The 19,765-nt window shown below is 38.4% G+C and overlaps 2 protein-coding genes across 3 annotated transcripts in view; one reads left to right on the top strand and one right to left on the bottom strand.

Moving 5' to 3' along the window:
- Positions 1–1,824, bottom strand: part of HADHA (hydroxyacyl-CoA dehydrogenase/3-ketoacyl-CoA thiolase/enoyl-CoA hydratase (trifunctional protein), alpha subunit) — a 42,426-nt gene extending 40,602 nt beyond the window's left edge. The window contains exon 1 of the mRNA XM_005686935.3: positions 1,629–1,824. Coding sequence (XP_005686992.1) covers positions 1,629–1,695 — 67 coding nt within the window. The 5' untranslated portion in view covers positions 1,696–1,824. The remainder of the gene's footprint in view (positions 1–1,628) is intronic.
- HADHB (hydroxyacyl-CoA dehydrogenase/3-ketoacyl-CoA thiolase/enoyl-CoA hydratase (trifunctional protein), beta subunit) overlaps positions 1,981–19,765 on the top strand; it is a 29,017-nt gene continuing 11,232 nt past the window's right edge. The window contains exons 1-6 of one of the 2 annotated variants that reach the window (XM_005686934.3): positions 1,981–2,107; positions 6,659–6,733; positions 6,842–6,886; positions 9,167–9,266; positions 14,881–14,925; positions 16,766–16,865. In XM_005686934.3, coding sequence (XP_005686991.1) covers positions 6,667–6,733; positions 6,842–6,886; positions 9,167–9,266; positions 14,881–14,925; positions 16,766–16,865 — 357 coding nt within the window. In that variant the 5' untranslated portion in view covers positions 1,981–2,107; positions 6,659–6,666. The remainder of the gene's footprint in view (positions 2,108–6,658; positions 6,734–6,841; positions 6,887–9,166; positions 9,267–14,880; positions 14,926–16,765; positions 16,866–19,765) is intronic. The other variant, XM_013967822.2, reaches the window with a different exon arrangement.

Here is a 19,765-nt window from a genome sequence, read left to right as displayed (position 1 = left end):
CATGAAAAACTGCTTTACACCTAAAATACGCCCTTTAAAGCTCACAAGGTGGTATTATTCCCCATTTCACAAATGAGAAAACAGACATAGAAATGACTTGCCCAAGGTCACCAAAGGGTAAGGTCACCAGTGGGTAAAAGGCAGAGCCAGATTGAAACTGAGAAGTCACATTCCAAAACTAATGTTTTTAATTGCATTACCTTAAAATCAATGAAAGAGAAGTTCAAAAATATACATCTGATAATTTTAAAGTGTTAAACCAAAAATGTGGAAAACAATCAAACTGTCAGGTAACATGACCAAATACTAACAGTAGGTATGTAAGTAGTAAGAGAAAGGGTGATTATTTTTTGCTTAATCCTTTCCCCCAGTCTTTGCAACATTTCAATTTTCTGTAGTGTTATGACAGGTATGCACACACATACAGAGCAGTCCCGTGGAGACTAAAAACATTGGTCGAAATAACAAAGCAGAAAAGGTTCAAACATTCAAAATTAGTTCCTTACAGTAAAGGCATGCCTCTAAAAACAACATACAGTGATTCAGAAGGAGGAAGGCATTTTATAAATTATATTTCTAGTTAAGTAACCGATATTAAGTACAACATGCGATAAAAAGTCACATTTCACCTTACAGATTTGAGAGAGAAGGAAAATGCTTAATTTTCCACAAGCACCCACTTTAACTGTTTCACTGCCAGTTTGAAGAGAAAAAGACAATACAGCTAATGCAAGCTAACTGGGTATAGTCAGAAACAAGGGTAGAAATAGTTGGTTAAATTATCTAACATCTTGTTCCTTAAGATACAAGGTATCTGCATTTTTTTTTTAAGTCCTTCTTCTGGAAAGTTGCAGAATCTGCCTCTTGAAATTCTACATATTATACATTCACACTGGAATTACTGGAGCTGCAAGAGTTGAGCTTCCTGTTGAAGTGTGCTACTGCTAAGTCACTTCAGTCATGTCCGACTCTGTGCGACCTCATAGATGGCAGTCCACCAGGCTCCCCTATCCCCGGGATTCTCCAGGCAAGAATACTGGAGTGGGTTGCCATTTCCTTCTCCAATGCAGGAAAGTGAAAAGTGAAAGTGAAGTCGCTCAGTCGTGTCCGACTCCTAGTGACCCCATGGACTGCAGCCTACCAGGTTCCTCCATCCAGTGTGGTAATAGGTAAAAAGGTTGTGAGGGAAAGGCGTAGGGAATGGCAGCCATCCGCAAGGCTGGTTAATTTCATACAAGAAGTAAATAAGATGCTCCCCGTTACAGTCAAGGTGCAGTGAAGCACAAAGATGTGACAGATTGGACTGTCCTTGTCCACTTAGTCCTCCAGGAGGGACAGGTTCAAGGCCATCATTAAAGAAAGTAAGAGGAGACCTACGGAAAATGCCAGACCGGGTGGACAAGACTCACAGACGTTAGGGGTTACGAAGCCTGAAACTGCTGCAGGACTCAAAACAAGAGAGAAAATGTCAGTCGCTGCGCCAGCGAATGAGACCGGGTCTCACAGCAGCATCACTCCCCCTCATCCAGGGCCGCGGCAAGGAGGCGGCAGCCACGGGGAGACGCGGCTCCCGGGTCTCCGCAGGAGCTCTGCCCCGGGGCGGTGGGGTGCCTTCAACCAGGCCTCACCTGAGCAGCGGAGCGTCCTGGAGGCAGTAAAGCGGCTGAGGCTGCCAATTGCTCGAGAGGCCACCATCTTGAGTGGGAGCGGACGAAAGTGGAAAGCCCTTCAAATGCGGGCAGCCGAGTAGAGGACTTTTCCTCTCGCAGCCTAGCACTGGCCAGGCGGCCGACGTACTGCCTGACTGAAAACCCGCGACTGAAACCCCGATGACGAGTTGCCGCCGGCTCCTTAACCTTGCCCTTCGCCTCCGGCTAACGCCCCGTTAGCCGAAAAAAAAGGACACTTCCTCCGCAGGGAAGGAAGAAAGAGCAGAGAGGACAGCCTTCCGGATTTTCCAGTCAGGCAGCCGGCGGGCAGTCAGGGAGGCCTGTGAGGCCCGCGAGGGGTCTTTTCCAGGGAGGCCCCGCCTCTTGGTACCCGTCGGGTCCTGTCATTCGGGCCGGAGCCTTGCCTGCAGCTGGAGACTCAGCCGACGAGACCTAAGGTGAGAAGGGGCGTGCGCTCGGCTACCGCCTGCCCTTTCTCCGGCGGGGTCCGCAGTTTCCCGCCTGCTACGCCTGTGCCCGCGGCCGCCTAGCCTCCACTCCCTGGAGTTCGAGGGAGCGGAAGGAAGTTTTTCAAGCCGGGTCTCCGGTACCAGTGCAGTTTGGGCAGTAATTTGGCCTAGCGTTCTGACTGTAGTTCCGAGCAACGATGTCGCCTATGCCTTTTAATTTATCACCGCAAGTTAACAAACTTGTGTGTGTCGGTTTACAGCGCTGTCTTGTGCTCCAGTGGTGTTGTATCCCCTATTTTGCCTGTAGGCAGGTCGGCGGCTATTGAGAATCGGAACAGGGCCAGGAGTTTACCCCTTTTATTCTTCCGAGGGTGGATCACGGTTGTGTGACTTTTTTTCCTGTGTCCGGCTCCGACAGCCAAGGCTCAAGATCATTTTCTAATCCAGAAGGGAACCGAAGATCATCTGGTCTTTCATCTCCTTAACTGCATCGGTGAAGCCCAAGAATCAGAGTCAGTTTACCCAAGGCCACAGGTGGTAGCCTGTGTCTACTAACTTCTAGTCAAGAGCTCTGCACTGCATAATAGCAGTTTTTGTGCTGGAGAGAGACGCTTGAGCCCTGGAATAAATTAATTGGTTCCAAAAACTGATGTTGAGGACCCTCTAGGTCGTTTCACCGCCATCTCATTTAATCCTCACGATTCCCAAATTGTTACTTACGTTTTATAGGTAAAATTTGGGGGGCATGGAGATTTATATAAATTATTTGCTAGGTGGCAGAGCCAGATTCGGGCATAAATTTGTGCCACTTTTCACCAGATTGTCTGTTCCTCAGGAGAGAGAGAAGGAAGAGGCAGGGGGAAATGGCAGGGAAGTTGAGACTGAATTGAGGAGTATGAGAAGAAGAGAGGTTTCTGTTTAAAGCCCAAGTCAAATAGTGAGTCTTCCATCCCTGTGAGCACGTTAAGCAGAATCTGGATGAGCAGTGACCTCTTAATTTGCAAGAAAGGATTCTTGATGATCACCAAAGGCCCTCCAACTTATAAGGTTTTTACAGTTCGAAGCTTGTCCTGCCTATGCAATGCTTTTTCTTCATTTAATTCAGTGTAGTACTTATTGTTTAGATCAGGAATAGCAAGCTTTTTCTGTAAAGGGCCAGATAGTAAATAGTTTAGGCTTTGATCTCTGCCATATATTCCTTGTTTTATTTTGCTCGACAACTCTTTAAAAATGTGCAATCTATTATTAGCTAGAGGCCCATGGGTTGTAGTTTAACAGCCCCTGATTTAGGTCATTGTTTGACTCTTTGACTTTTTTGTTTCTTGTACTCTGAGCAAAATTGTAAGCTCCATCAAGGACAGAAATGTTATTTTTCTCACTGTGGCTTTCATAAAGGGGAACTAAAAACCTTCATACCATCACCTACTGATACTAATAGCAAGCACAAGTATAACTCTTTATGGCGTATGGGTTTTAACCCTTTGTTTTCTATGTTACAAATGTTTTCTCTGAATCTATTGTTAGCCTTTTAACATTATTTTAGTCTCTTTTATTGTGTAGATATTTTAAATGCTTATTTAATCAGATTTTTTAGTTACTTTCCATTATGGCCTCTGGGTTTTATCCCATATTTTGGAAACCTTTCCCCATCTAAGATTATAAAAATATTCTCTGATATTTTCTTGTAGCAGGTTAAGAAGTGTATATTTAGATTAATACATCTGTAATTTGTACTTACAGCCTGAGCTATGGATCTAATTTTTTTCCAAGTGGTTAGACATTTCCCTAGCAAATCTATTGAGTAAGTCATCTTTCTCCCACTTATTTGAAATGTTTTCTTTATTATATAATAAGTTCTCATACACATGAGTATGCTTCTGAACTTACTACATCCTATTCTGTTGATTCAGTTCAGTTCAGTCACTCAGTCGTGTCTGACTCTTTGCAACCTCATGGACTGTAGCACGCTTCCCTGTCCATCACCAATTCCTGGAGCTTACTCAAACTCATGTCCATCGAATTGGTGATGCCATCCAACAATCTCATCCTCTGTCGTCCCCTTCTCCTCCTGCCTTTAATCTTTCCTAGCATCAGGGTCTTTTCCAATGAGTCAGTTCTTCGCATCGGGTGGCCAAAGTATTGGAGTTTCAGCTTCAGGATCAGTCCTTCCAATGAATATTCAGGACTGATTTCCTTGAGGATCAGCACTGTTTAATTCCTGGTGCTTTGTAGAAAGTTTTGATATCCATTTGAGCAAGGCCTCTCTTTTTTTTCAATCAACATTTTCTTGACTGTTTTCATGAATTTTATTTCGAAATAAGCTTTACTTATGGAGACTTGAATTCCAGACTCAGGTGGCATCAAATGTTGCTTTTGGATAAAGTGGTCCTCATCTCATGGGCCAGTTTGTGTCTTCCTGGCCAGAGTCGTTGAATATATATAAGCTGGTGAGCCTAGAGGTTGGACTCCTCTTTTCAATCCATATATTTGGTAAATGTGATTTTTTTTTTCTTTTTGGAAGCCACAGGACATCTCTTTTTAGTCTATGAAGACCTAAGAGAAATTAAACAAGGCTTTTATATTAGCTATTGCTGTATAGAGTTGGACCACAAAGAAGGCTGAGTGCCAAAAAATTAATGCTTTCGAATTGCGCTGCTAAAGAAGACTCCTGAGAGTTCCTTGGACTGCGGGGAGATCAAACCAGTCAATCCTAAAGGAAATCAACCCTGAATATTCATTGGAAGGAATTTTCATTGGATGCTGAAGCTCTAATACTCTGGCCATCTAATGGGAAGAGCTCATTCATTGAAAAAGAGCCTGATGCTGGGAAAGATTGAAGGCAAAAGAAGAAGGAGGTAGCAGAGGATGAGATGAGATTAGATAACATCAACTCAACAGACATGAATTTGAGCAAACTCTTGAGACGTAGTGAAGGATGGGGCACGCTGCAGTCCATGGGATTTCAAAGAGTCGGACATGACTTAGTGACTGAACAACAAACAACAATTGTTGTGTAACAAATTACTCCAAAATTTAGTAGCTTAAAACAATAAAAATTTGTTATCTCATACAGTTTCTGAGTGCCAGGAATCTGGAGTGACTTGGCTGGGTTGTTCTGGCTTAGAGTTTCTCATGAGGTTGCAGTCAGAATGTTGTCCAGGCCTGTAGTCATCTGAAAACTTGTCTGTGCTAGAGGATCCACTTCCAAGCTCGCTCACATGACTGTTGACAGGAGGCGTCATCCTCCTACCTCATCATGAGAGCCTCTTCGTGGGGCTGTTCCTGATGTGCCAGCTGCCTTCTCCTGGAGCGAGTGATCTGAGAGACAGACCAAAATGAGAACTGCAGGATCTCTTACAGCTGAATCTAAAAAGTGACATCTCATTACTTCTGATGTATTCTTTGTTTACACAGACCAACCATGTAAATAAAAATTCAGAGAAGTGGAATTACTGGTCAGAAGTTAGGTGTAGCTGTAATTTTTTGAAAGTTAATTGCCAAATTGCCCTCCATAGGAATGTACCTGTGGAGGTGCAGCAGTTTATACTCAGCAGCAGTATATGAGAGAGCCTGTTTGTGCAGCCTCTACCACACAGTGACTGTCAGACCTCTAAGTCAAATAGTATACCTCTGTGTGGCTGTAATTTGTATTTCTTTTATGAGTTGGATTGAACATGTATCTAAGAGCCATTTGTGTTTCCATTTCCATGAACAGTTTTTTCATATCCTTTGCCCATTTTTTTCTTACTGTTTCATAGGAACTCATTATGGGGAATTTAGGAAAATGTTTTAGTATATTTTAAATACGTTTTAATATGTAGGAATTTTGTATTCTTATTATTTTTATATAATATCAAGCTTATAAAAAAGTAGCAAGTGTAGTGTATGAACTTTTTTTCTTATATCAGGTAAGAAGTGATACTGTACTATCTTTGAATACTTTAGTGTGTATCCCCTTCAAATACAAATATTCCACAAGGCATTCTACATCATCACAGTACAACCATCAAAATCAGGAAAGTCACATTGGTGGCTTCCTGATCCTGTCCAACAGTCTCTACCCCTTTGACCCTAGAGAAAAACATAAACTCTGGAGCTAGCATGCGTGCGTGCTCAGTCGCTTCAGTCGTGTCCAACTCTTTGTGATCCTATGGACTGTAGCCCGCCAGGCTCCTCTGTCATGGGATTCTCCAGGTGAGAATACTGCTAGAGCTAGACTGTCTGGCTTCAAATCATAGCTCTGCCTCTTACTAGTTACTCAGTTCCTGTATGCTTCAGTTTCTCATCTCTTAAAAAGTACAATAATCATGCTTACTTCACAGGTCCTTGTGAGAATTAGATTAATGATTAGATTAGTGGTTTGCATACTGTGAAAGCTATGTCAACATAGCTATAATATTAGGGGAAAGGTAGTTGGTAATAGAGTAAATTTTTAAGTATTTTATAGTAACCATGGGTGAGATATCAGAGATCATAGCCTACAGTATAAAGTACAGGTTGTTCAAATAAGCCAGAAAGTCTTTTTGTTTTCTTTTTCAGATTTCAGAATGACTTCCCTCTTGACTTACACTTTTAAAAATCTTCGCAATACATCAAAATGGGCACTCAGATTTTGTAAGTTTCATTTGTTCTTTCTTTTTAAGATTAGATTTGAATGTGTAAGCATCTTGTGCAAACATGGAATTGTATTGCTTTTTGTAAACACTTGATTTTGTCTTCCAGGTGTGAGACCTCTGAGCAGTTCCTCCCAGGTACAAGCTGCCGCAGGTACGGTAATTTGTAAAAAATAAAAATATTTCTGATTTAAAAGTTAGATTATAGGATCTAGATTTGTGAATTTTGAATAAAAACCAAAACTAATTTGCTAACTCTCCCCTTTTTATGATCAATAAGAGCATCACTGTTGCCTTCAAATTAAAATAATACAGGACCAATCAGTAATGATAGTACATGGTGTAAGGTGGGCTTGAGGATGTTGGCTGGAGGCTTCTTTCTGGGATCTGGAGCCTATGGAGTCACTGAGGTTCTGTGAACTTCCTGGTTAGTTTGCTCAGCTCCTGCCTGTCAGTCCTAAAGATGCATGTGTGCTGAGTCACTCATGTCCAACTCTTTGTGACCTCACAGGTTGTAGCTCACCAGGCTCCTCTGTTTATGGGATTGTCCCAGGCAAGAATACTGGAGTGGGTTGCCATTTCCTCCTCCAGGGGCTCCTTCCTGACCCAGGGATCTAACCCGTGTCTCCTGCATTTGCAGGTGGATTCTTTCCCACTAAGCCACCAGGGAAGCCCTAGTCCTAAAGATGGTTAGTCTCCAGATAGTCTGGAGACTGTTGTGGAGCCAAAAGTTAACTTTTTACACTTTCAGTGACAGGCTTCTGTAACTGAGTATCTTCTTAGTCCATGTGCAAGAGGATGCATACCTGAAATAGGTGTGACTGTGGGACTAGTTAATAAAAGAAGGTTGTTTAGTCAATATGAAATGAAGAAAGAAGGAAATTTGTTGATACTATATGGTCTTTTAGACCCTTGGTAAACCCAACAGATTAGACTTCTTCACTGTTGAATACATACTTTTGCAGAACCTGCTGTAGTTTTGTATATTCACTTGCCTGGGTCCTATATTGGTCTATGACTTCTGATTTTGGTCTTATTATGGTATTTCTACTTGGATAATAACTTAATAGAAAAAATACCAAGATTCAGAGAACTCTGCTTTAATTCAGTTCTACTTCTTTCTGGGCAGCTTGACCTTGAACTGATCATGTCATTTCCCTGCTTTATAGTTTTTTTATTTAACAAATAATAATTTTAGCCATGTTAACCTCAAGTAGTTATTAAGATATCTCAAACACTTTGAAATCTGTAAATTCAGTGGAAGTACAAGATGACATTTTTATATTGCTTTACATATAGTATATTCCCAGGGGTCTGTTACTTAATCTCACCTAGAAAAATTTCATGTTGTGATATAAAAAATATATTTTCTTTGGCTTTTAAACTCTAACTAGAATATAGATATGTATTAACCTCACAAAGAATAATAATAATTCCTTTCCATCTCATTTCACCTTTCACCTAATTCTAATGTTCACTCAGAAATTCCTATTGCAGTCACACAGATCTGTTTCTTGCCAGCTGGGAGAAAGTCACGTTGAATACCACGTTAAATACCATTTTTCTGGCATTTAGAATGTTCTTCTTTATATTGCTCTTAAACAGTTTTTGTGTTTCTGTCTCCCCAACTGTACTGTAAACCTTTGTGAGACTCAAGTCTTGTCATGTTATTGGTGTTTAACACTGTCCTACAAGTGGTTTAACATTGATGTTGATAGTGGTGCAAGAGGGCACATGGTAAGACAAAGGAATGTGATCAGCTGATTTGATGGGAGGAAAAGGGAATGTACTCGTGCTGAACAGGCTTTAGTTTGCAGTAGGGCAGCAGAGGGCATAAAGAGGGAACTTGGGTTTTACTTTCCATATTTTAGTATTATTTATTTTTTTCTTTTTTAACCACCACTCATGTTTTATTTTTTTAATTAAAACATTAGAGAAAGGTTGCTCTTTAGATGTTGCAAAACAGCTGCACAAATTAAGTCAGACAGAATCAGAAAGCGTGCTAGGTTTTTGTCAAATTGCAGTAGTCACCAACCAGATGCCTTTATTTCTACATAAAAAAGCAAGAGTATTAAGCTATGTGAAGAATAAAACACTATCAGTTATTCTAACTTCTAGTATTAAGGGCAGACTTAATTGGTTGCTTTCAGTGAAATGGATTGTCAAGCACTTGATAAAAACAGTTTATTAATGGCATAAGCGATAATATCATTAGGTATAATCTATATATTTGCCTTAAATTTTATTTGGAAACTTGTAAATGCTCACTAATTTCTTAATCCCTTTTTTTTTTAGTTGTAGTGGTTTGGTAAATGACTAATGCAATTTGGCATGGAGTGATAAAATTCCTCTTAGAATGTCTATCTTTTAAAATATAAAAACTTACCTGACCTCTTGTATTTTAATTAATTTTTCTCTGAACTTTATCTTAAAGCTTCTCAGACTAAATCGAAAAAAACCCTAGCCAAACCCAACATAAGGAATATTGTGGTAGTGGATGGTGTTCGCACGCCATTTTTGCTATCAGGCACTTCGTGAGTATGAAATGATTCTGTTACTTGTTATTACTTTTTTTCTTTTTTTTCTCCAGCTGTATTGAAGTATGATAAACAAATAAAAACTGCATATATTTAGGTTATACAATGTGATTTTTTTTTTAAGGTATGCAATGTGATGATTCAATGTATATTGTTGTTCAGTTACTAAGCTGTGTCTGACTCTTTGCAATACCATGGGCTGCAACACGCTGGGCTTCCCTGTCCTTTACTATCTCCTGGAGTTTGCTCATGCTCACGTCCTTTGAGTCAGTGATACCATCCAACCATCTTATTCTCTGTTGCCCCCTTCTCCTGCCCTGAGTCTTTCTCAGTATCAGGATCTTTTCCAGTGAGTTGGCTCTTCGCATCAGGTGGCCAAAGTTTTGGAGCTTCAGCTTCAACTCAGTTATTCCAGTGAATCATCAAGGTTGATTTCATTTAGGATTGACTGGTTTGATCTCCTTGCTGTCCAAGGAACTGTCAAGAGTCTTCTCCAGTACCACGGTTTGAATACATCAATTCTTTGGCGCTCAGCCTTCTTTATGATTCAGCTCTCACACCTGTACATGACTACTTGAAAAACCATACCTTTGACTATATGGACCTTTGTGGGCATAGGTCCTTATAGTGTGTGATGTCTCTGCTTTTTAATACACTGTCGAGGTTTGTCATAGCTTTTCTTCCCAAGAGCAAGCTTCTTTTAATTTCATGGCTGCAGTCACCATCCGAGTGGTTTTGGAGCTCAAGAAAGTAAAGTCTGTCACTGTTTTCATTTTTTTCCTCATCTGTTTGCATGAAGTGATGGGACTGGATGCCACAATCTTAACTTTTTGAATGCTGAAGTTTAAGCCAGCTTTTTCACTCTTGCACCTTCATCAAGAGGCTATTTAGTTCCTTTTTGCTTTCTGCCATTAGGGTGGTGTCCTCTGCATATCTGAGGTTGTTAATATTTCTCAAGGTAATCTTGATGCCAGCCTGTGATTCATCCAGCCCAGCACTTCGCATGATATAACTTATATACTCTGCATATAAGTTATATAAGGAGAGTGACAATATACAGCCTTGATGTACTCCTTTCTCAATTTTGAACCAATCTGTTGTTCCACATCTGGTTCTGTTGCTTTTTGACCTACATTTAATGTGTATATACATTGTGAAATGATTACCACAATCAAGTTAATTAACACATCCATCACCCCATATAGTTTATTTATTCCTTCTTTTAAGGTGTTTTCAAAAGGAACCTTTGTGAATTAACCCAGTAGGCAATACTGTTGCTAAAAGTGTTAGTCACTTAGTCGTGTCCAACTCTTTGCGACCATGTGGACTGTAGCCTGCCAGGCTCCTCTGTCCATGGAATTCTCCAGGCAAGAATACTGGAGTGGGTTGCCATTCCCTTCTCCTGGGATTTTCCCAACCCAGGCATTGAACCCAGGTCTCCTGGATTGCAGGGAGATACTTTACCATCTGAACCACCAAGGAAGCCCCTAATAATATTGCTAGTCAACTAATATATAAATAATATTTTCATGAAATTAATACAGAATAAGTCAAATCAGTAGTGAAATAGAGTGGCAGAATCTGTTTTTCATCTTTTCTCATGAGCTAGTCTAATATAGTGTTAGACTGAACTAGCTGTATTTTGAAAACCTAGTGTGGGACTAGGTAGCTTGCTTCCAACAGGTGCCCTTTCCTCATCTGGAGAGAAGTACATTGTTTCTATGCCTCTTCAGAAGTTTAAATACTGAGGCCGTGGGCATCTTGAAGGGACTTTAATCTGCTGCTTTGGCTTTCTGGAAGTTACCAGAATTGGAATTGATGGACTGGTCCAAATCCTGGTACAGCACAACCCCAGATGTATGGAATAACAATGGTCCTAGACCAACCCTCAAGTTCCCCAGAACCTAACTACTGTTCCCCTAGACTTCCTTTCTCCTTTTCTGTTCCCAGCTGAGGCCCAGTCTTTCTAAAAGTTGATGATGGACTTTGGGAACTAAGTAAAAATTAAATGAAACATTAGTTGTATTCTGTTAAGATTGTTTTGATGTTCATGTTTTGAACTAGCAGTCACTAACTTAAAAACAAGCTAAGAAAAGTTGAGTATCTGCTAAAAATAATGAGACCTTTCTATACTAATATGAAAAAAACCTTGAAGATGTGTTAGGTGTAAAAAGCAAAGTTTAGAGCATTGTGTATAATGCCACCATTTATGGAAGATACGGACTTGTGTGTGCATGTGTGTATGTATATGTCTGTGCACGCATGCATGCATGTACATACAGAAACAAGAAACGTTCATTTTTAAATAGTGATTTAGGACCTAGAGAATATCTTCTTAGGTAAGTAAATGGTGAAGATTCTTCACTGTCTTTTCTCAATATAATAACTTTCTTGTATGGACACAGCAGTAGTAAGCATAAGAAGCTTTAGCAGCAGAGTGGATCCTTGTTGTACTTAGCAGCAGCAGGGTAGAAAAAGAAACTTCCATCAAGAGAAGAAAATTATTGACTAGAAAGGCCATTTTTTGGTAAAGGCTGTTTGTATACTGTGTAGAAGTTTGATTCTAACTGTTTTACTAGCTGTTAAAAAATATGAACATGCTCAAAGATATCATTTATACATTTCCTTTGATAGTTGGTATCAAACTATCAAAGGTGAAATTTGAGATATTCAGCACATTGGTATAGGCTATATTCCTTTTGTTATTTTTTATTATTATGTTTTAGTTTAATTTAGAATCCTAAGTGAGGAAGAAGATAAAGTTCATGAGTAATTTAGTAGCACAGAGAAGAAGGTTGAGTAATGGTAGGCAAATATAGTTAATAGAGAAGAAGGAATAAAAATTTTAAGGTACTATTCATGTGCAAAGCAAAAATGACTAAAAATAATAGAGAGAATTTATAAAGAAGACAAATAGTTAAATCATATTATTAATCTTATGATTGAGGTAACAAATTAGTCTTCTAAAATAGAAAATAATTTTCTAGATGGAAAAAGATCTTTTTCTGTTTAATTTGAAGAAGCTTTGCTTTCAACTTGTGTCACTTGAAAGACCTATAGGTATTTTAGAAGTATTTTGGAAGCACTCTTAGGAATATACTCCAGCAGTGGCATGTGGGAATCTTTCAGCATCCTGGCTAAGAGGGAGTTATAGGAGCATGAGAAGAAAAATTGTAAAATGATAGATAATTGTTGTTTAGACATTTTAAAATTGATACACTTTTGCCCAAGTTACTCTGCTCTATAGGGAACTGGTTTTCCCTATAAAAGATTTTTAAAATCACTGATGGTTCTTCTAGTGATTCACAGTAAAAATAAAAACATTTCTGAATTTTTAAGTTTTGATTTTCAGGAATTTAAAGAATAAATATTCTTATTTAATCCAGATGCATCTGGAACATTTCATAGTTCCAGAAAGTAAAGAAATGCTTAAAAAAGGGGGCATGTCAAAAAAACACAGGGCCAACCTAAAATAACTTCCAGTGACAAAAATTAGGAAAATTTGATTAATAAAATAAATTACAATAGTATAATGTTATACTATAACTCAAAACATGAGATATCTATGCATCCAATCTGATATAAATAAATGATTGAATAAAGAAAAGAGAAAAGACAAGTCTTTCTTGAAGAGTTTCAATTAATAAATACAGAAGGAATGAGGAAAACAGATAAATCATCACAAGAATAGCTGCTGCAACCAGGATCTAGGAATGAATGCTAAAATTAGTGGGTGAGAAAGGTTAAGAAGGAACAAGATATTCGCATAGTCTCAATTCTCTCCCTCGAAATATTTATTAACTACTGTGAGGATTTTAACATGTGTCCACAAATTCTTTGTTACTTTTCCCACTAGGAAGTGGAACTTAATTCTTCCCTTGAGTAAGGGCCAGAAGTGACTCTTCTAATGAATTGAGTTCAGAAAGGGAAAAATAGTGAAGCAAACTGGCAGACACTGCTTCAACTAAGTGATCGAGTTAATATCGCTAGAAAGAAGTTGTGTTGCTATCACGTTCACTCTGATAAGAAGCAGAGGGTATTTTACTTCTGTGATACTCTTCCCTGATGTCCATAACCCCAGTCTTCCAAGTGTCAAGGTCAAGGACGATAAGGAAAGACTAAGAAACTGTCACACATTGGAGGAGATTAAGGAAGCATGACAAGTAAATGCATAGATTGGAACCTGGAACAGACCAGTCATAGGGAATTAATGGAAAAACTGATGAGGTCAGATCAAGCTTAGAGGGTAGTATTGTGCTGGTGTTAATTTCTTAGTTTTGACAAGTGCATCATGTTTACATAAGATTAGCATTAGAGGAAGCGGGGTGAAGGGTATGGAGGAACTCTGTTCTGTCTTTCCAATTCTTGGTAAAACCTGAGATAACTTTAAATCAAAGTTTTCTTTAAAAGTCCTAATATATCCCTCATGTCCCTTTAGACATCACAAAATAACTAATGAATTTTTTAAAAATAAAAGGGACTTAAAACAGTGGGTTTTAGTTTTAAAGAATATTTGCCATTATGTCATGCTGAACAGTAGTAAGACAGTGGGCAGGATTTTTGTTCAGTTTTTAGCTTAAAAGGAGTCAAGACTTGTCAGAGTTTTAAGGATGACAAAGACCAAAGTCACACTGGTTCTTTGTTTGAAATGATGTTAAGTGCTTTTATATTAATAGCAGCTTATGGTTAGCTCATTTCTTTAGATATTTCAAATAGAATGAAAAACATTTTTTATTAAAGCTTTTGGTAGCACAAGCTGGAATCAAGATTGCTGGGAGAAATATCAATAACCTCAGATATGCAGATGACATCACCCTTATGGCAGAAAGTGAAGAGGAACTAAAAAGCCTCTTGATGAAAGTGAAAGAGGAGAGTGAAAAAGTTGGTTTAAAGCTCAACATTCAGAAAACAAAGATCATGGCATCTGGTCCCATCACTTTATGGCAAATAGATGGGGAAATAGTGGAAACAGTGTCAGACTTTATTTTTGGGGGCTCCAAAATCACTGAAGATGGTGACTGCAGCCATGAAATTAACAGAGGCTTACTCCTTGGAAGGAAAGCTATGACCAACCTAGATAGCATATTTAAAAGCAGAGACATTACTTTGCCAACAAAGGTCCGTCTAGCCAAGGATATAGTTTTTCCTGTGGTCATGTATGGATGTGAGTTGGACTGTGAAGAAAGGTGAGTGCCGAAGAATTGATGCTTTTGAACTGTGGTGTTGGAGAAGACTCTTGAGAGTCCCTTGGACTGCAAGGAGATCCAACCAGTCCATTCTGAAGGAGATCAGTCATGGATGTTCTTTGGAAAGACTGATTCTAAAGCTGAAACTCCAATACTTTGGCCACCTTATGTGAAGAGTTGACTCATTGGAAAAGACTTTGATGCTGGGAGGGATTGGGGGCAGGAGGAGAAGGGGATGACAGAGGATGAGGTGGCTGGATGGTATCACTGACTCGATGGACATGAGTTTGGGTGAACTCCGGGAGTTGGTGATGGACAGGGAGGCCTGGCGTGCTGCGATTCATGGTGTCACAAAGAGTCGGACGTGACTGAGCGACTGAACTGAACTGAGGCTTTTGGTTGAATTACTTATTTTCTTCCTCCAGATATAAAGACCTGATGCCACATGATTTAGCTAGAGCAGCACTTTCGTAAGTAAATGCAGTTGCATTTTAGATCTTATTTACACTTGAAATAGCATGTCTAATAGAATTCCCATAGCTAAGATATGTTAACTTTATACAGTGAGATAAAACACTCAGTAGATTTTATAAGATTCATCTCATCTTCATTTTAGCCATGTGTGCTACACAAATTCAAGCAGGTGATGAATGTCAATGATCTTTATTTTGCAGGCTTGACAATCTCTTGGCATGATAGTATTCCTTAACGTACTCTAGCTAGCTGCAGATTATAAATAGTGTAGGACTAGATTGATCAGGCTAAAAGCCAATACGTATATTTGATGGTTACTTCAGAAATTTTATTACTGTATGAGGATAGCTGAACAGATTATGCAAATACAGATGCAGAACCTGTGTATACAGAAGACCAACTGTTCTATGCCATTTTTACCTAATGGACGTGAGCATCCTCAGAATTTCGTATCCCTGGTGGGGTGGGGGTGGAGGTGTGTATTTATCAAGAAAGAAGCCTAGAATGAGACATGAAGATTCCTTATTTAGCTTTAGTAATTGTTACCATTTTGCCATGTGTGCTGTGCTTAGTTGCTCAGTCTTGTCCAACTCTTTGAGACCTCATGGACTGTAGCCCATCAGGACCCTCTGTCCGTGGGGGTTCTCCAGGCAAGAATACTGAAGTGGGTTGCCTTGCCTTCCTCCAGGGGATCTTCTTGACCCAGGGATTGAACCCAGGTCTCCTGGCCCAATTTTATTTTTTCCCCAGACCAGGGTCCAGTCAGAATTCATATTATTATACAAATGAATGTATATCTTTAGTCTCTTTTAATTTAGGACATCCCCCCAAACCACCCCCCATGATAGTGACTTTTTGAAAGGTCCAGGTCAGCTGTTTTGTAGAATGTCCCACATTCTGGATGTATCTTTGTAGTAATATTTAACTTCCCTCGGTGAATTTCCTGTAAACTGAAAGTTAATCTCTAAGCTTGATTAGATTCCGGTTAAACATTTTTGGTAAGAATGCTTCATACGTAAAGCAATGGCTATTGCGTCATGTCAGGAGGCACATGATGTGTAATGTTAAATCGAACCCTTTAGTCAGAGTGGTCAAACCACCAGATCTTTTGGTGATAAATGTGCTTTTTTTTTTTTTTTTGCAATTAGTAAATCATCTGTAAGGTGATATCTTAACACCATTTTCCCCAGTAACCTTTGACCAAGTGGCTTTAGCATTCATTGATAATTTTTGCCTGGATTAGTTATTACATTACAGATTATAAAATTTTGACTTTACTTATTCTTTTATCCCTCCTATATTTATTGGTTGGTATTTTTATGTAAAGAGTAGCTTTCCTTTTCAAAAAAATGATGTGTTTATATTGATATTTCAAATTTAAATTTAACATGTTTGGGATTTTACTTCATCTCTTTAATTTCCTATTTCTCTTTTCTTTTTGACTGAAAACTTTGGTTTATGTATCTGTTTTATCCTATTCCAAGTTATTTTTTTTCTTTCATTTTTTATTGGAGTATTGTTGATTTACAGTATTAGTTTCAGGTACAACAGAGTGATTCAAAATTTTTATAGATTATATTCCAAATTATTGATGAAATTCTTCCTATTTAACTTCTTATTGCCAATTGAGCATCAAAAGTTAACTTTTTAAATCAGTCTTTAATTTATTTGATAGGGTGCCGCATGCTTGTCAAATTAAGGAAAAGATACAGTCTCTGCTTTCTTAAATTCAAAGTTAACCTTTTAACCAGAGTTAACTGTAATGTTTTATGTGATGATCTGTGGCACTGTCTTGAATGTATGAAATGTTTCTTTGCTTTTAACTTCTGCTTGCAGGGGTTTGTTGCATCGGACCAGTGTCCCAAAGGATGTTGTTGATTATATCATCTTTGGCACAGTTATACAGGAAGTGAAAACAAGCAATGTGGCTAGAGAGGTAAGTCAAACTTTATGTTGTTTGAAGAGATTGATAGGAGAATAAATTTGAATTTTAGTTAATAGAATTTACTCTTTAAAAGCTATTAAAATTCACTAAAGTTATATTTAATTTAAAATGTGATTTTACTATTTGAATTATTTTATATTTAAAAAATTATAAATCAAATGATGTACACTATACTAGTATATGTTTATGCTATATTATAAATCAAATCAATTATTTGAGCTGGTTTTGGATATGTTTGTGTTTCTTTTAGGAAAACAGAAATTTGGGCAAAGCATGGCTGATGTGACTTTTTGTAATCTGAAATACAGTGACTGTCAATCAACTTAAAATTTCCATTTTACAGAGAACTTATTTCATACCCATGGTTTTTGTTGGAGGGAATTGTGCTTATTCATTTGTTCCCTTTGACTAGTGGACACATAGGGCATTTTTTTTTTCCTTAACTATTTCATAGGAGTTTACCTTTACCCCAGTTGGCAACCCTCCATGTACTGTTTATTGAGCAACTGACATAGTGAGAGGCCTTGGCACTTCTGCAGCATGTCCCATAGTCATTTCGTAATGAAGACTCCAAAAACATTTTCTGAGCTTTGTTTCCATTCGCAAGTGGCTGTTTGGATAAAGTTGGCTCCAAAGCACATTTCAGTGTGCTGAGCATTCTCTGTATTTCTAGTTTGTGCTTGCGTTCAGTATAGTTGGAAGGGCCGTAACTTTCACCACTGTCAGCCAAGAAAAAGGAAAAGGAGTAGGACTGGAAGTATGTGTTTTGTCCCACCTTTTTACCCATCAGTAAATGTTCAAACTGCTGAAGGCCTGGTGTTACTCAAGTCCACAATAATCAACTGTTGTATATTGTAAGGGAGGCAGGAAGGGATTAAGAACAGGAAGAGGTTTTTTCCCCACCTCCTAATTTTTTGGAGTTTCCTTGATCTTCATACTTCTAAATGTATCAAACATGATAATTTCATGAATATATCAAATTATTCATAATACATTTTCAATTCTTATATTCTAGAAAAAAACCCAAAGTGACTCTTACAAGAGCACTTAAAAGTAAATGTTGAATCTGTTTCCATCTTCTCTATATGTCTATTCTTGATATATCTATATATATATATCTAGCCTTGTTTTTTTCTAAATTTTTTTTCTGGAAATTTTATATCCATGTGCAAATCTCAGCTATTGATTGATATGTGGTAGATTCCTCTCCTGGCCCTGTACTAATAATACTAAAGGCTGAACTCCGGGAATATAAGAATGTCTTTTTAAAGTCATTTTGCAACCTGAAGGCTGCTGTGACTTCCAGCAAGAAAACTTTCAGAACCTCTTTTCTGTGGTAACAGTGTAATAATAAAATCCTGAAAGACTTCTAATGCTGAGTTCCCATGAACCTGACTTTACTGAAAGCCTCAGCTTATTTCCTTGCTCTCCAATTTACCTAAGAGACATCTTCCTCCTTTCCCTTCATTGCACCATCTAGAGCCTGAGCTTGCCTTGAGATCTATTCAAACTTTAAATAGAAGCACAGAGACAAGGTTCACCAGCAACCACTTCTACTTAAAGTTCTTCAGTCCTGAGAGTCACTTGGGGCCAAGGTTGTGACACTTGCTTTAGGATTGCATGAGGATCAGGCCATTACGACCTGAGTGCCCTTTACCCTTGCCTCACTGGGAAGCTCTTCTCCCCTTCCCAGTGGAGACTTGCCTTTCTCTTCCTTTTGGGTTGGTTTACATCAAGAGGCTGACGTGCAGTTGCCAGTAGGTACTTTTCAGCAAAGTGAAGTATAAAGCTGAAAATCAGTTAAGAAACTGAACCCTCTAATCTCGGCTTTGGAAGCATGTTAATCTTACCAAATGATAGGAAATCTTGTATTCTGAGGATCGTTAAATAGTTTCAGAAAAAATTAATTCCCTTAATAGGAACCATAATTTCATAGTAAGTGGTGGTGGTCGGGGACATGAGGTGTTGAGAGCTTTGTTTTTAAAGTGAAACTTTAATATTATAAAAATAAGTATTGAATATTTTATTTTTGTACCTATGCATCAGTTCTTGACATGAACAAAAATAGAATCAGGCATTCATTCTTTTGGGGGGCAGTGTAATTAATTCAATAAATAGTATAATAAAATAATAGACATCCTTATTTCCATTTTTGCAAGATTAATGGAGGGCCTCAGTTTTTCTCAAAGTCCTTCAAATTAATTCTCTTTTGAAACACCTCTTATGTCATCTTCCTGACCAGTTTCCTTGTTTCCAGTTGTTAACTGGTCCAGTCCTTATTTTTCAGACTCACTTGTGGCCAAGGCATGTTTCCAATTTTTTTTCATTCACTTGAACTCTTGGATACTTGGCATGTTTTCCAACTCGGCTTTGCTTTGGATGGTCAGGGCGCTGTCTGAAATATCAGGCAGTCAGTGAAAGTAGAGACGAACGTAGAGCAAGTCAGGGACCTGTGTGGGAATCTGTTGATGAATGGTCAATTCTTTAGAAATTATTTTCATGTCTGACGACTTTGCTTTACTTCTAAGCCTTATAACTGCAGGAACACAGGTCATGAGAATCTCACCCCATGATATATTTCATCATTCCACCAACCATATGTAGCAGGTTTGCTTTAGGTCTATTTGAAAATTTAAATGAGTTAAAATCAAATTATATATTAATGTTCTTAGAAGTGCTGGGAAAAGCATTGCGAAGAGAGGAGGTAAACTGCCAGAGGACTGTAGGCTTGTATACCACACTAGAAAATCATTGCAAGGAATTTGGCAGTGCTTGTTGATTAACGACTAGATAAGAAATTCATAAACCATTTCCATGATGGACTCAGTTGTATTTTAAATATTCCTCTGTGAGATATTATCTCCTTTCCTGATTTACCATACAGTGAAGTA

This window comes from Capra hircus, chromosome 11 (assembly GCF_001704415.2).
Source record: "Capra hircus breed San Clemente chromosome 11, ASM170441v1, whole genome shotgun sequence".
Taxonomy (NCBI): Eukaryota; Metazoa; Chordata; class Mammalia; order Artiodactyla; family Bovidae; genus Capra; species Capra hircus.
Note: the sequence above shows the minus strand (reverse complement) of the source record. Positions and strands in the feature narration are given on the sequence as shown.